This window comes from Mastigoproctus giganteus, chromosome 4 (genome assembly GCF_048544385.1).
Source record: "Mastigoproctus giganteus isolate SK-2022 chromosome 4, ASM4854438v1, whole genome shotgun sequence".
NCBI lineage: Eukaryota > Metazoa > Arthropoda > Arachnida > Uropygi > Thelyphonidae > Mastigoproctus > Mastigoproctus giganteus.
Window position 1 is genome coordinate 27,328,840 of NC_143578.1, and position 15,027 is coordinate 27,343,866.

At 33.1% G+C, this 15,027-nt stretch overlaps 1 protein-coding gene and 1 non-coding gene across 2 annotated transcripts in view; one reads left to right on the forward strand and one right to left on the reverse strand.

Annotated features, from left to right (window-relative positions):
• Positions 1-728: 728 nt before the first annotated feature.
• The window catches only part of LOC150086496 (glutamate receptor ionotropic, NMDA 2B-like), a 68,723-nt gene continuing 54,424 nt past the window's right edge, over positions 729-15,027 (reverse strand). Inside the window, exons 5-16 of the mRNA XM_090371439.1 lie at positions 11,244-11,427; positions 10,346-10,472; positions 8,632-8,852; positions 5,522-5,669; positions 4,880-5,066; positions 4,616-4,741; positions 4,277-4,497; positions 3,930-4,090; positions 2,998-3,179; positions 1,724-1,959; positions 1,264-1,436; positions 729-957 (exon numbers count right to left, since the gene is read on the reverse strand). Of these exons, the coding sequence (XP_090227565.1) occupies positions 810-957; positions 1,264-1,436; positions 1,724-1,959; positions 2,998-3,179; positions 3,930-4,090; positions 4,277-4,497; positions 4,616-4,741; positions 4,880-5,066; positions 5,522-5,669; positions 8,632-8,852; positions 10,346-10,472; positions 11,244-11,427 (2,114 nt within the window). The 3' untranslated portion in view covers positions 729-809. The remainder of the gene's footprint in view (positions 958-1,263; positions 1,437-1,723; positions 1,960-2,997; positions 3,180-3,929; positions 4,091-4,276; positions 4,498-4,615; positions 4,742-4,879; positions 5,067-5,521; positions 5,670-8,631; positions 8,853-10,345; positions 10,473-11,243; positions 11,428-15,027) is intronic.
• On the forward strand, positions 14,854-14,934 carry TRNAL-UAG (transfer RNA leucine (anticodon UAG)). Its single transcript has one exon. It is a non-coding gene; the product is annotated as a tRNA-Leu (tRNA).

Consider the following 15,027-nt stretch of genomic DNA (forward strand, 5'->3'; position numbering starts at 1 on the left):
ACATTGGAACCTCTGATACGTCTAGACGCATCTCTGAATGGTCCAGGTTGTGTTCATCCTTGCAGACCACCTGTATCCCTTCATAGTCATTCTGCACCCACAGGGCAATGGACCCTTTCCGCAGGTTAATGCGCATCCCCCACAGAGCCGTGATGACTAGAACATGGTTCGAAGAGCATACCGCAGATTTTACCACCATGGAATGGCCTTCCCGTTCATCGGACATGAACCCTGTGCAGCATCTTTGGGATGCTGTGGAAAGGTCCGTTTGAGTTTTGGCTCCTCCACCCAGGAATGCAACGGAATTGTTGACAGTGGTGCAGCAAGGATGGATGGAAATGCATGTGGAACGCTTTCGTGGACTCAATGGCTCGTCGTGTGACTGCCCTTATCCGGGCGAAAGGTGGGCTTACCCGTTACTAGATAAGTATCTCATGATTTCTGTCCACTCAGTGTAGTTTTAACAGCAATCATAAAATATGTTACAATCTTTATCATTTACCACAATCATTATTAATGCTTTTACTACAATGGTAAAGTCATCTAAATCATTCTGGAAGTTGAATTTTTATCCCTTTAAGTGATGCAAACATAAAAATTCAATGTTTTTTCTCACGATTCAATAAACACCAAAGACCATCAGTTTTATATACTTTTTATTTATTTCTTTTTAAAGCATCATTTCATTTTAAAGGAGCAATAAATATAATGATTTTATTCAAGCAGCTGAGTAAATTCGCGTTGGATATATATTACAGAAGGAAAGAGTATTGACAGGTAATACATGGATCTGGCTGGATATTTTACAGTCATAAGACGGTCTCAATTTCTGCAATTTGAGTAAATTCTGGCTTGTTGTAAGTTCCTGTCTGATATCGAGCTGGAAGAATGCCTTTTATTGGTTCGTTTGTTGTGACATGGTTTCTTGTAAGATCTCTAGGCTTTAGCGGATCATGACTGTAAAAAGAAAAAAAGATCTGTAAAATTAAAAAGGATTGGATAAAGAAATTCAACGTTAAAAAAAAAAAGACTTCATGGTCCTTTGTACCCCGGTAGAGAATCCAGTCCTTCTCTACCTTTATCAATCCTTCTCAACTCTGGTAGAGAAGGGTTGGATAAAGATTTTCAATGTTCTAAAAAGACTTCATGCCTTTTGCTGTCCCGGTAAAGAATGGTTCAAGAAAGTTGACAATATTTTTGCATTGACTGCACACAATGGTAATGTATTCAATACGATTTGATCTAAATTCAAAAAAATCATACCTGAGCATTTTTACTTTCGCTTCTAGTTGACGAATTTGATATTTGGCAATGTCTAACTGGTGCCTTACTTTCCAAAGCTGTGTATCACATACTGGGTCTTTACATCGATGATGTTTAAGCAAGCCTTGAGCTTCGTATACGGCCCCTCGAAAGGTGAGAGACTTGCCCATACTCTAAGAAACAAAGGACGAAATGGTTTCTTGGCTATGAATACACAGAGTGGTATAACAAGATAATATTAAAGAGAAATTAGCATTTGCTGTATATTTTCATGCATGTGTACAGAGTGAGAAAAAAATAAGTTCCCAGGAAGAGTTCGTTAAAAAACATTGTGGTCTTATAAAATTTAAATCATTGCGAGAAGTTACTTTATGCTCACCCTGTATGCGCAGTTATCCAAGGAATATATTATTATCAAGAATAATTACCAATAGATTACTAAGAATTACAAGATACTTACCAGACTGATTAGTGTAAAGCATCCTCCACTATCTTTTTTCTGCATGTGCTTTCGACAATATCGGAAGTACATATGTTCCAATCCAAGAAGAAACACTGTAAACAATCCTCCGCAACCAAGAAGCAGAAAGGCACTCATGAATTGGTTGATATCCAGAGGGTTGCTGGCATTTCTTTTTTGGCTTTGGGGTTTGCAGACACCTTGGAGCCAAAACCTTTGTAGGCGTTCGATATCTCCTGATTTTGGAAAAAGACACAAAATGGTGTTTGCATATTAAGATAGCGAAGATTAATTAATTAATTATTAAAACAATGAAAAAACATTGAATAAAAATACATAATTTCATAACTAAAATCCTCCGTCCAATATTTAAACTCTGGAATCAGAAATTAAAAATCAATAAATAAAATAAATCTTTAAAATTACCTTTTGAAGTTGAAATAATTATAATTATAAGAAAGTAAAATTAAACGAAACTAAATTAATAGATTAAATGATAATTAAAATAATTTTAAATATTTAAAATAATTATAATTACCGTATATATATTTTTATTACATATATTTAAAATTATCTCTTTGTATTTAAAAAAAATAATTTATTATTTAAAAATATAATTTATTTTTTTAAAAATTATAATTCATTTTTTAAATAATATAGTTTAATATTTAAATACATTTTCGTTTTATGTACATTTCATATGATTCATTTTAAAAATAACAAAAATAGTAATTTTTCACCCTTTTAAAATTAAAGATATTTTAATTAATAGTAGAATATTCACAAATATTTTAAGTAATAGAATGGTATAATTTTTATTATATAATGTAATAAAATAAAATAAAATAAATTAAATATAATACATTAAATATAATAAATTATATAATAAAATAAAATAAAATGAATTAAATATAATACATTAAATACAATAAATTATATAATAAATTAAAATAAATTAAATATAATACATTAAATAAAATAAATTATATAATAAAACAAAATAAATTAAATATAATACATTAAATACAATAAATTATAAAATAAAATAAAATAAAATGAATTAAATATAATACATTAAATACAATAAATTATATAATAAATTAAAATAAATTAAATATAATACATTAAATACAATAAATTATATAATAAAATAAAATGAATTAAATATAATACATTAAATACAATAATTTATATAATAAAATAATATAATTTTAATTAATAAAATAATATAATTTATATTCACAAACTTTTCTATATATGAGAACAACCGTTACCAGTTTCTTGGTATTCAATCATCTTTTTGTTGAACTTGTCGAGATATTTCGATTTCTTAGGCAAGGCAAAACCATATCCAGTCATGCTGTACCACGATCCTACTGTCAATAAACGACATTCGTTATCTTGCCCCACAAGGTATTCTAATACCGTAGCATCATATATGAAGGCATCCAGCTCCCTAAAAAAAAATTAATTTCGTACTTCAGTTATAAAACAGAAATTGCTAAACTTGCTTCTTATTGAAGCTCAATAATTATGGAAGATATAAAATAAATATTATTATACCAGACTGGTACAATCAGAAGATTGAGGCCCTTCTAAGATGAATCACAATATTACAAAAAAGTATATACAAACCTCATACATACAAATATAAATTGTTGTGCTAAAAGTCCTTATATTTGTAACATTTATATAATCTAATATAATAAAAATATTTCAAAATCATATAATAATAAATATATTTTTAACAATATTAAAATTTATTAATCATAATATAACACGATATTTTTATGATATTATGATATTATTACATTATACAATCATGACATTATTATGATATTATTATTATGATATTATGTATTATGATAATAATTAAGAGCTATTTATAAATAAAATAATAATTTTAATTTAAATAATACTTTTATAATAAAAAGATATTTATAATTTTGAAATTAATAGATATTATAATAATATAATTAATTATAATACTATTTTATAATTTAATGTAATAGTAATAAATTGTAAAATTATTTTAAATAATATTTGAATACTTAAAAAATTAAACTTCATAAATAATTTTAATTTTGCTTTTTGTTGGACATTCAACCTTTTTGATAGAGTTTCCCACTCAAAGTATTCGATGACATAAGTCTCTTGTGACCGAATATACAATAATCATAAGTTGAAGAGGGAAAATAAAACATACCCTTTCTTCACAGCCTTGATTCCCTCGCTCACTGTGGTCCTGTTGAATGACCTCATGTACCAAAAGAGTTGTGGTTTGTTTTTCCTCAGAACTGCCTCCGTATTTCCATAGGGGATGGTCCCATAACGAAAAGGGGGCTCGGTCATCCTTGGATTGTACAGCTGACAAAGGAAATACAATTACACAAATTGAGAACGTTTGAATTCTAGAAGAGACACCACCCACTGGGTTGTGGTGTTAATTTTAAATGATGTAATTGGTCCAAATTGCATCATTTCCATTCATAGACGTTTACTCTCAAATATGTATTAATACGTACAAGTACAATTTAATTCTCTTGTTCTTACCCTTTCGTCTTCGATCCCTGTGAGGTCATAGAACTCCTCCCTGGTAATCATGAAGGCAGCCAAGTTAGCTGTGTAGATGGCAAGGAATACAACAGCAAACATCGCCCACACATTGGACAGCAGACGGGCTGTGTAACCTCTGGGGCAATCGACGTTCACAGCGGCACCGAAAAGGATCGCCCAGACAAGCCAGTAAGTCCGGAAGAGAGAAAACCTGTGTTCTTAAGAAGCAAAGAAAAACAATAAAGGGTTTTTCTCAGATTCATTGTTCCAAACACTTCTCAAAATCGAATTTCAAACGTGTTTGGTTGTTTTTAATTTAAAATAAAGTATACTTGCCTCTTGGAGGAATCATCTTCATGTCGTATCCGAAAGGACTCAACCACTCAAACAAGAATATGGCAAAGGCAGCGACCTGGATGCTGACTAGAAGAATCATCAACCACGAGACTGTATCAAAAGGCTCTGAAAATAAATTAATGGCATTAATTAAACGAATGATCCGATAATTTATTGTAAGTAATAAAGCGTTCTTAAACAAAGTGACTCGTTCGAAAAAAACGAACAAAAGAATGTACAGACAACCATTGATTGGCATCTTACCTAGAAAGGCTTTTGGCGAAATGATACCAGTTCTCTTGGCAACTACGATAGCTATCCCAGTCTCCATGAAAGGCACAGTAAAATCGACCGCAGTTTGCCGCTCTGAATTGATTTTGATTGAGGTCACAACGATGTCAGCTTTATGGTTGAGGAGTTCAGAGATCAAACCATTCCATGTGTTGTTATTCTGTAGTACATACGAAGATAAAAAATACGGAAAAATCCTAAGAAATATGTACACAGTAGCCGATTTAATGCGAAAAATCATAAAAACCATCATAAAAATCATAAAAATCATCATAAAACAGTCAATTTCTAAATAGAATTTTTTTTCGTCTGCTTCTCCAATGAAGCAGACGAAAAAAAATGAAGCAAACGTACATTTAACAATGTGCACGCGCAAGCGAGTATGAAATTGACATACGAACTCGAACAGACGACAAAGGTTTTCTATTGTTTAAAATACCATGATTTCAATGATCTTTCAAACCAAAATCATTTAAAAGATTTTAAGAAAAAAAATTGTAAACAAAGAATACATATTCAAAATATAGAATACATTTTCTTCAGTAGGCATATTAAGCAAAATGAAAATACGAGTCAGATAAGATTGCAGACGATGTAATAAGAGGGTTAACTTACATCTAATACACCCCAGGTTCCATCCTCCACCTTGTAAAGGTCATAACTGAATCGCAAATCGTTGGCAAACTTTTGAAGGAGGTCGATACAAAACCCAGAACAGCACATGTAGTATTTGGGATTTCTTATAGCTAAAGTTAAATTGACACTGTACGAAGAAGATAAGAATAACTGTAATTAAAAAACAATATTTTATATAAATAGTTTTTTTTTAAGAAATAAATGCAAAGTACACACAAAGAAATGGCAATCAAAGAAACGTTATTTAACTTAGTGAAAACTTTATTAGAAACATTCGCATGCATCTCAAAGTAGGCTTAGAAATTTAGCTTGGCAAGCGTGCATAATAATACGCTTAGCCAAACAATATAATTACAGGAGCATGATTCAAAGTAGAAGCATGATGTTGCACGCTGATTACGTCACAATTATTCTCGCAACGCTAGACAACAATGAAAAAGGCAGGACGAAATTTACAATCTATATTCGGATATCAAAAGGCTTACAAAGGAGATATTGTTCGTCGAAGTGTGATGAACTAATCTACACTGGCACAACAAAAGTTTTGGATTATGTAAATGAGTCCTTGATAATGTTAGAGAAGACAAAAGAATTGATTTATATTGTTTAAATGCAAAAGAATCTTACTTCTTCTTAATGGATAGAGTATTGATTTTGTAAGGGCTTTTTTTTTGCTTTATTTTTTTGTTTTGTGAATTTTCTAGAAACTGGGTAGAGTATCGAGTTGGGGGGTGGGTGGGTAGGAGTGCGGAGAATGTCTAACGCTCAACTGCCATGACGGAGACAGAACATCCTCTCTGATTCATCGATCTTTTGCGAGGGGATACAGACCGGAGTTGCCTAGCAGAGCCGATAGAGATATATTTAGCGGACTTAAGCCACTGTGGGGTCGTGTGTGTGTGTGTGTGTGGGCAGAGGGAAGGAGAAAGGAACGTAGAAAGGGAGATGCTTAGTAAGTTAGAATCTTACTGGACTAGAGCTAATGGATGTCGAAAAGATCAAAGATAAGTAAAAGCAACCTTTAGAGTAACTATACGCTTTTAACCACATCCAATAGGATCTGGTCCTATAAAAAAAGAAAGGTGATGTTAAAAATTAATGATTTATCATTAAGATTATCAATAAATTTGTAATATATAAGCAATAAATTATTCTACAGACGTCCGAGGCCAGAAGAGTCTACAAATTCAATGTAACATATGGAATTATTAAGGCAACTCCCGAATTTTAAAAGCCACAGTTCAAAATGGACGATCTTTACTTGTGGTAGGGAACGATAACCACTAGACCACGGGTGACTCAATGACTGTCTGCAATCTAAGTGTCCTAAAGCGAGGTAATTTTCCTTGGCGATTTTAATGTTTACAACTCTAGTTGGCTTCTGTTTACTATTGACACGGACCCAGATCTTTTTCTCACAAACAACACTTTTCCGTACGCGGTTGAAGTGAGTGGTCCTCTAGGCACCTCAGATCATAAATTGTCGATGGTCTCTTCTCCACTGGAGCCTTCTCTCGTGGTCATTCTCAACCTCGTGTTGTTTGCATTACAAGAATGCAAAATGGGACGATCTGCGAGATGTCTATTCTTCTTTTTCTTGGTTGGATTATTGACTTAAATCTTCCGTTGTCAACGTTTGCTCAGAACGTGTCAGTGAAGTTATTCTTGTAGGGATGAAATCCTTCTTTCCACACTCCAGCTTAAAATCTCATCTTTTATCTAAACCTTGTTCTTCCAATAAATGTGCCAGGCTGTTCAAGAGAAGAACGCTGCATATGCAATTGACTGGAATGTTGTAAATCGCAATTAGCTTGAATCCAAATCTCCAGGTTCATTCTCTGCTTACACTAAAGCTTGCAACAGTTGTAAAGCAGTTATTAATCGATCCAAACTAGATTTTCAGCAGGCTAAGAATAGAAATCTTCTTGTTTAACTGGTAGTCGAGCATTCTGGTCTCTTGCCAAAGCCGCTGTCCGCAATTTCTATCCATCTATACTCCCACATTTATTAAAATCTGATGATTCTACTGCATTCTTAGCTAACGATGGAGCAGACTTACTAAGATACCTAGGATTATACTTTTCTTCTAACTCTTGTATCGATAATCTGGACAAATTCTACCATACCAAATATATTTCATTTAATGTTTCCCGTTACCATCCAACAAAAGGAGATTAGAAGAAGTGAACAATCTTGATGCTCAGCAACTTCATAGTCCAGATTGTATTTCTCCATTTGTTCTCAAAACCTGTGCGCCACCATTTTTCACTTCATTATTTCACCGGTTTTTTTCTTCATGGAAATCTACTCATATCCAGCCAGTTCTTAAAGGGTAACAAATTCCTCCCTTCCAATTATCCTGCCTCTACCCTTTCTAAAGTAACGCAGAAATCGATCAATCGTCAACTCTTGCCAATAGATTCCAACAGAATCGACCAGCTGTGGATAGATTGGCTTCCACTAAGTGGAAATCCTGTCTATATCTTGTTAAATTCCACCTGCCAGGTTGAAAAACCTTGCATGCACAAACAGCTTCAACCTCTTGAGTATCCACCACCAATCCAATTAAACGTCGATCTCCAGGAAATTCTCCATTGGGTTGATAAAACTTAATTTCAATTCTTCTAAAACTCAGTCTTGCAATAAACATTCTATTGCTCCTACGCTGATCTTAGGAAACACTCAGATTTCTAAAGAAGGTCGCATAACTCTCGTGTGGAACATCTTGATTTCCGCTCTCTCTTGGTTTAAGCCAATCACAAAAATTACTTCTGTATCAAAGAAACTGTGTTTTCTTTCTCGATATCGGCGTTACTTTTCTTCTAAATATCTACTCACTTTGTAGAAATCTTAAATTTGCCCTACCATCGATATTGCTCCAGCATTTGGGGTGGTGTTCCCAAAACCCCCTCCCAAGTTTCAAGACTTCTATCCAAAAAGGGGGATTCAGGTTAATTAATAACCCATCTCTCACAAAGTCTCTCCACTCTCTGTCTCATAGACATTGAACTTCTGGACCATGGTCGGCCAATAAGATATGGCCTTTGTTCAATAGATTTTACGATAAAAAAAAAAACCAAATAACTTACCCAACTAGTTCCGATTCGGTTGCTATGCGACATCTAACGGCTCTGCTTGTCTTACATTCACCTGTTTCGTTGTCGGGGGGAACCATGTTCACATACGGGGGTTCGTCCATAAATGTCACCCTCATGTTGAATTTCTCCGGGACTCCAGAAGGTGGGGCAGGTGAATCTCCTGGCCAAACGATATCTTTTATCTCCAACCCATCTTCTCTCCATATGCCAATCTGAAATAAATATGGTGAAAACATAACGAACTCGTCTATTTCAGCGTTGTCATAGCAATGCGGTAATCGTGACCGATTTTAAAGATGACGCTAAAATACCGCGTCTATTCCACTGTTTCTATGGTAACGCCGATTTGCGTTAATTTGAAAATAAATTAGCTTTCGGAAATGTACCATGTTGTGTCCATTTCAAAATCATCGTTGGAAAAAATACCAAACGATTAGTTATGGCGCATGCGTTACACGTATGAAAATGCAGACGACAGCAAAAAATAGCGAATCATTTAAAAAAAAAACATAAAAATTGGTTTAAAATAACGCTGAAAACAGCTTTAGAGTGGAAATATTCCAGTTCGTTTTTATCATTTTAGCAATCGAGAATAAATTTGCGTACAATAGAAAAATCGTTTGCTTAAAAGAAAGAAGAGACTCGCGTTTAATGGACTCGTTTAGAAGAATCATTAATAAGAGATCTAAATAATAATAATAAGGAAACGTTGGCAGAATAACCCCGATTTTAAACACTTAACTATTTTGACTGCATTACTGTTTGTTAAGATGATTCAGAGAGTTTCATAATTGCCCTAATTATAACTGGTACCCTTCGCTCTTTAACAGACACACACAAAGGGAACTCGGCTGATGGGAAACGAATCCAAAGAGAGCAGACTGTAGATGGAAAAATTAAATTTCTCGAAGGAAAGCGCGATCGTTAGTGGGATGTTTAACTGCGCGTGCAAATAAACAGGAGGTGTTTCTGCCCGGAGACTAAGGAGTGGGAGGTCTGGTTTGGAGTTATAGCTTCGCTCTAAACGGATCGGGAGTTTAATTTGGAATTTCATTATATGGGAAAAATTACTTTTTCTCAATGTTGGAAGAAAGCTGTTTCTCTTCATACACCTTCAATTAAGTTTCTTTTTTAATATTAGTTTTTAACTTGTTTCGATTTTCCTTAAATTGACTTTAAGAGTAAGTGTTCGGCCCAGAACACAACAAACACAATTTTAATGGGATAATAACAACAGTTAAATTTTTTTAATTAAATAAAATCGTTTATTTTCACTAAAAAAAAAAAAAAAAAGCGCAAGTTTGAGCATTCGATGAATAAAAACCACATAAATATCTGCACTTATTAACGTCACTTAAGAGTACTGATCATTAATTATAAAAAAAATTATTAAACATAATTATTTAATACTAAGAAAAATCTTTAAAAATATTTTTGTTTATTTTGAAAGAAAAAATTTAAAATAGATAGATATATATGATGAAAGACGAGAGAGAGAGAGAGAGAGAGAGAGAGAGAGAGAGAGAGAGAGAGAGAGAGAGAGAGAGACAGGATGACAGACAGATGGATAAAGAAACAGAGAAAGAGAGATTGATAGGCAGAAAGAAAGAAACAGAGAGCATAAATATAAGGAAGGAGAATAATCAATAAATGTGATAAATAAAGGTGTTAATAGAAAAAACGAATAAACATGACGACAACCTACCGTGTCCCAGGTTCCCTTATTATTAAGATTCATTACTTCAAGCTGCACATATTTCAGGGTTCCGTCCGGGTTGAACTCAATATCGGGATGTCCTAATTTCGTCCTCGTGCTCACGTTCCGCAGGTACCTTTGGAATAAATGAAATTCGGACCCTGAGAAGCCAAATATGATTTGCACTTAAAGACTCTACTTCCCTAACCTATGAAGGGGTTGGGCCAGTAGAGGCATCAATAATATAAACATCGCTACTTCTACAGAACCTTCCTCTCCGTTTAAACCTTCTACTCTCTAACTTCAGAATCCATTTTCGAACAAGCTTTGTGGGTGTTGGAATCAGAACTGCGCGGCTTTAATGATCGCAAATATTTGAAACTTTTTTTTCATCACAAAATGTACAGACTATTTTGAATTGGGCGCTGCTACAGTGGATGCCGCAGTACAGAATTTTTAAACTCTACTCGATAACGCCGGAATATAAGAAAGGAACTTTTTTTTTTCTTTTTCTGTTTTTCAACTAATTGTGCCAGGTTGCAAACGTCCAGAACTTTTGATCAAGAATTTCCAGAGGCGAAAACAGAAATAAGAAGAAGAAAAAAATCGTATCCTCCTAATAATGTTTAAACTCCAACGTCTTAACGAACTCTTCGCATTCACAAAGCTCCTTTGGCGTCAATTTCGACCTTAACAGCGAAAAAGGAGAGGCGGACAATATACTCGAGAGTAATTTAAAAATTACAAGGTAAGAAACTTTAAAAAGGAAGATTTTTCTGGACTTCAAACATGCTACGATAATTGGCAATTACGCAACACTAACGTGATATAAACAAATAATACTTTAACGGTAAGTAATCTTGGAAGTTTAAAATCGTAAAAAAAAAAATCGATTGCTAATACTTACTTGAAAAAATGGTCTCCTTTATGCCACCTGAGCTCTCCGGACCCGTTGCAGCTTAAATTAGGGGACAGGTTGAAATTAGCGTTCTTTGGATCATTCACGAACAACTCGAGTCCATTTCCAAATATTGTTACTGCGCGTTCTATCTCTTTGAACAGCCTGGCAGTCGTACTATTAAAATGCACACCTGCAGATCGAAAGTGGAATAAACAAACAAACAAAAATTACAACGCTATTATAATTTAAAAAAAAGTACTAAATTAATATCAAAATAATAGTAAAAGAATAAATACTAATATTAGTATTTTGTATAATATTTTATATAATAGTATTATAATTAAATTTACAATACTATTATATAAAATGTTGAAAATTGTGAATCATTTGTGGAGCATTTACTCAGCAGGTGGCACTCAGTTGTTAAGTACTGAGTTGTTATGGTAACCATAACAACTCAGTAGTCGTAGCAACCGCAACCATAACAACATGTTAATTTCGATTAAATTTTTTTAGCAAAATTAAAGGTTACGCGTCGTATGTTTCAGTAGTCATGGCAACAGTAACCATAACAACGTGTTCATTTCAATTCAGTTGTTTTTTTTGGCATACTTTTAATGGCTGAGCATCGTGTATTTCTCTAGTCATGGCAACAATAACCATAACAACGTGTTCATTTCGATTAAATTTTTTTTAGCGAATTCAAGGCTGATCATTATCCGTTTCAGTAGTCATGGCAACAGTACCCATAGCAATGTGTTATATATATAAGTTTGTATTAATATATTGAATAAAGTATGCATAAATGATTGTGAAAGTTGCACAGAGTGCCAGTAACTAGAAGGGTGAGGATAGTTGAAAAAGAAGTGTGTAGATGTGTGAAAAGCAAAAGAATGTTAATATCCTAAAAGTTATGATGAATTAAGGAAATTATGGGCTGAATTACTAAGCCAATAGAAGATGGGAAAACTGTAAAATAAAATTAGTATAGAAAAATACCAATAAAACAAAAATAAATGTAGAAAGTGGTACAGCTGACATCAGATCAAGCACATTTGCATTAGCTACATTCGACCATTATCTAAATATGTTCCCCCCATATCTGACGACAGCTGTACCACTTTTTACTTTTATTTTTGGTTTATTGATAATTTGCTGTACTAATTTTACTTTATAATTCTCTCACCTTCTATTAGCTTAGTAATTAAGCCCATCTTGCATCCTGTAATGCTTCTTTTTTGCACTTTTAGGTGCGTCTTTCATACCTGACTTATTAATCTTTCATTTACTGAAACCATTTTATCAACTGAATATATCCTACGTAACTTTTTAAACATTATCTTTGATGAATTACATTTAATATTCATTCATTTATATATATATATGAAAAAGGCTAAATTACATTTGTTAAAGATAACAACTAACTCAGTAATAAGGCACTCAAAATTTAGTCACAGATAATTGTGTCCAAAATTTTCCATTGATTCCAGATCTTTGTATTTTTGTGTAGTATAAAAAATATTTAAAAAAAAAAAAAAAAATATATATATATATATATATATATATTAGTGGCTCTGGTTAGCAGCTAAATGATGCAGAGTTCGTTTCATAGGATGCCAGGCCTAAAACAATAAATAAGTAAAGGAAAAGAATTAAATAAAAATTAAAACCAAAGTCAAAGGGAGTTCAGTTCATTAAATCGAAACCTAAAACAAGAGTTGAGGTTAGACAAGAAGTAGATTTATGTAATTAATATCAAATAAGTAATATTTTAAAATATAATGGCCAGACTTGGTTAAAATGTAGCCTGGAAGGAGATTAAGATGACAGTCAATGTGTGCCAGTTGCAATAAACATTAATAAATAAAGAATTTATATATATACTACTGTATATAAAATTGTGGGTAATTATAGCAAGTTTCAGTACAGTGAGACCAGTGCACCTGTCTCACTGTTCTCAAACCTTTTATTATTACCTACTTTAACCCAGTAGTGTGTACCAATGTGTTAATCTCAGTTCGATTTTTTTTTAGTGAATTTAATGGCTGAGCTCGTGTGTTTCAGTAGTCATGGCAGCAGTAACCATAACAATGTGTTAATCTCAGTTAAATTTTTTTTAGTGAATTTAATGGCTGAGCTCGTGTGTTTCAGTAGTCATGGCAACAGTAACCATAACAATGTGTTAATCTCAATTCAATTTTTTTTAGTGAATTTAATGGCTGAGCTCGTGTGTTTCAGTAGTCATGGTAACAATAACCATAACGCGTTCATTTCAATTCAGTTTTTTTTTTTTTTTAGCGAACTTTTAATGGCTGAGCATCGTGTATTTCTCTAGTCATGGCAACAAGTAACCATAACAACGTGTTAATTTCGATATTCTGTTTTTTTTTTGTTTTTTTTTTTGAACGAATTTTCTTACAGGCTCAGTTTTTCTTTTTTCCTACAAAGCTTTTTGTCATTTTTACAAAATAAAATCAAGAGGTTGTGGTGTGGTTTTAATTTTTTTTTCTTTTTAAAAGAAGAAAGTTTTTCTTGGTAAAAAGTAAATTTTCTGGTCGCCTTGCCTTCCAAAGTGTCCTCAAGGAATTAATTCTATACCTGCCCATTTTCAGCAGATGCAGAATTTCCGTTAGATGTGTTTACATTGTGGCATGGAAGAGGCCAACTCTCACGTACTTCCTGAGAGAAGGAGTGACTTGTAATGGAGGAAGCCCAAGGGTTTAAGAACACCAGTGTCACTTTCATGTTTGTTCAACGTTCCAGGGAGTTCTGGGGTTATGGGAAGACGCTCGATTCGCATGTAGAAGACACGTCTGAGGGGGGTGGGGGTGAGAGGGGCGCAGTCTCTCTCTCTCCTAAAAGCAAAGATAGAGAAGAAGAACACAAAAGAAAACAGAGGCAGTATATACACGTGCTTGGCCGTGACCAAAAATCTTTCATTAATTAAATCTGAAGTGTGGAAATGAAAGAAAGAAACAATTAAATAGTTGTACCGAACTCGTCAGGGGGTCTAGTAGCAGTAATAATACAGTTATAAATTAGGAGAGAAAAAAAGCTTTTAAAATAGTCTCTGTAAGACAATTATCTCACTGACGATTTGAGTAGTTCAACAACCCGTGTCTTTTTTTGTTTATTACCGGTTTTTTTTTATAAATGTATACGAGGTTAAAGAATAAAGTAAACAAAGCAATATTTGCATCGTATAATACGAGTTTTTTTTTGGCGCTTGTTTTACGATATTAGTATTTTCTTTTTTCATAAAATAATGGGCATTAAATTTTTAGTGATACGAGAGAAAAAAATCCAGGAGTGGACAAGGTTGAAGGTCAAAACCATGCTGATTTAATTCTTTATATTTTTACAGGTAGTAAATAGGTATTGGGGTACTTTATAAAATCAGAAGGAGAGTACTTTGAAGTTGAACAAAATTATTAAAGTTTACCACGTTTTAAATAAAATTATTCTCCTCACTTCATTGTCAGACATTATTATACATACACCAAAACCTGTTTAAACCCTTCGAAACATTTTGTAAGCCATCCTGCAATCCAAAAAACTTCAAACAGGGTATGATAATTGAAAATTAATGAAGATGGTATCGAAAGTTTATCATTGGGGTAGTGTGGCCGAGCGGTCTAAGGCGCTGGTTTTAGGCACCAGTCTCATTGAGGCGTGGGTTCGAATCCCACCACTGCCATATGATTTTTATTATTAATATTTTATTAAAAAATATTATTTATTTATTATCTATACACTACAGGACTATTTCTGTATTTTATGTGTCCTATGT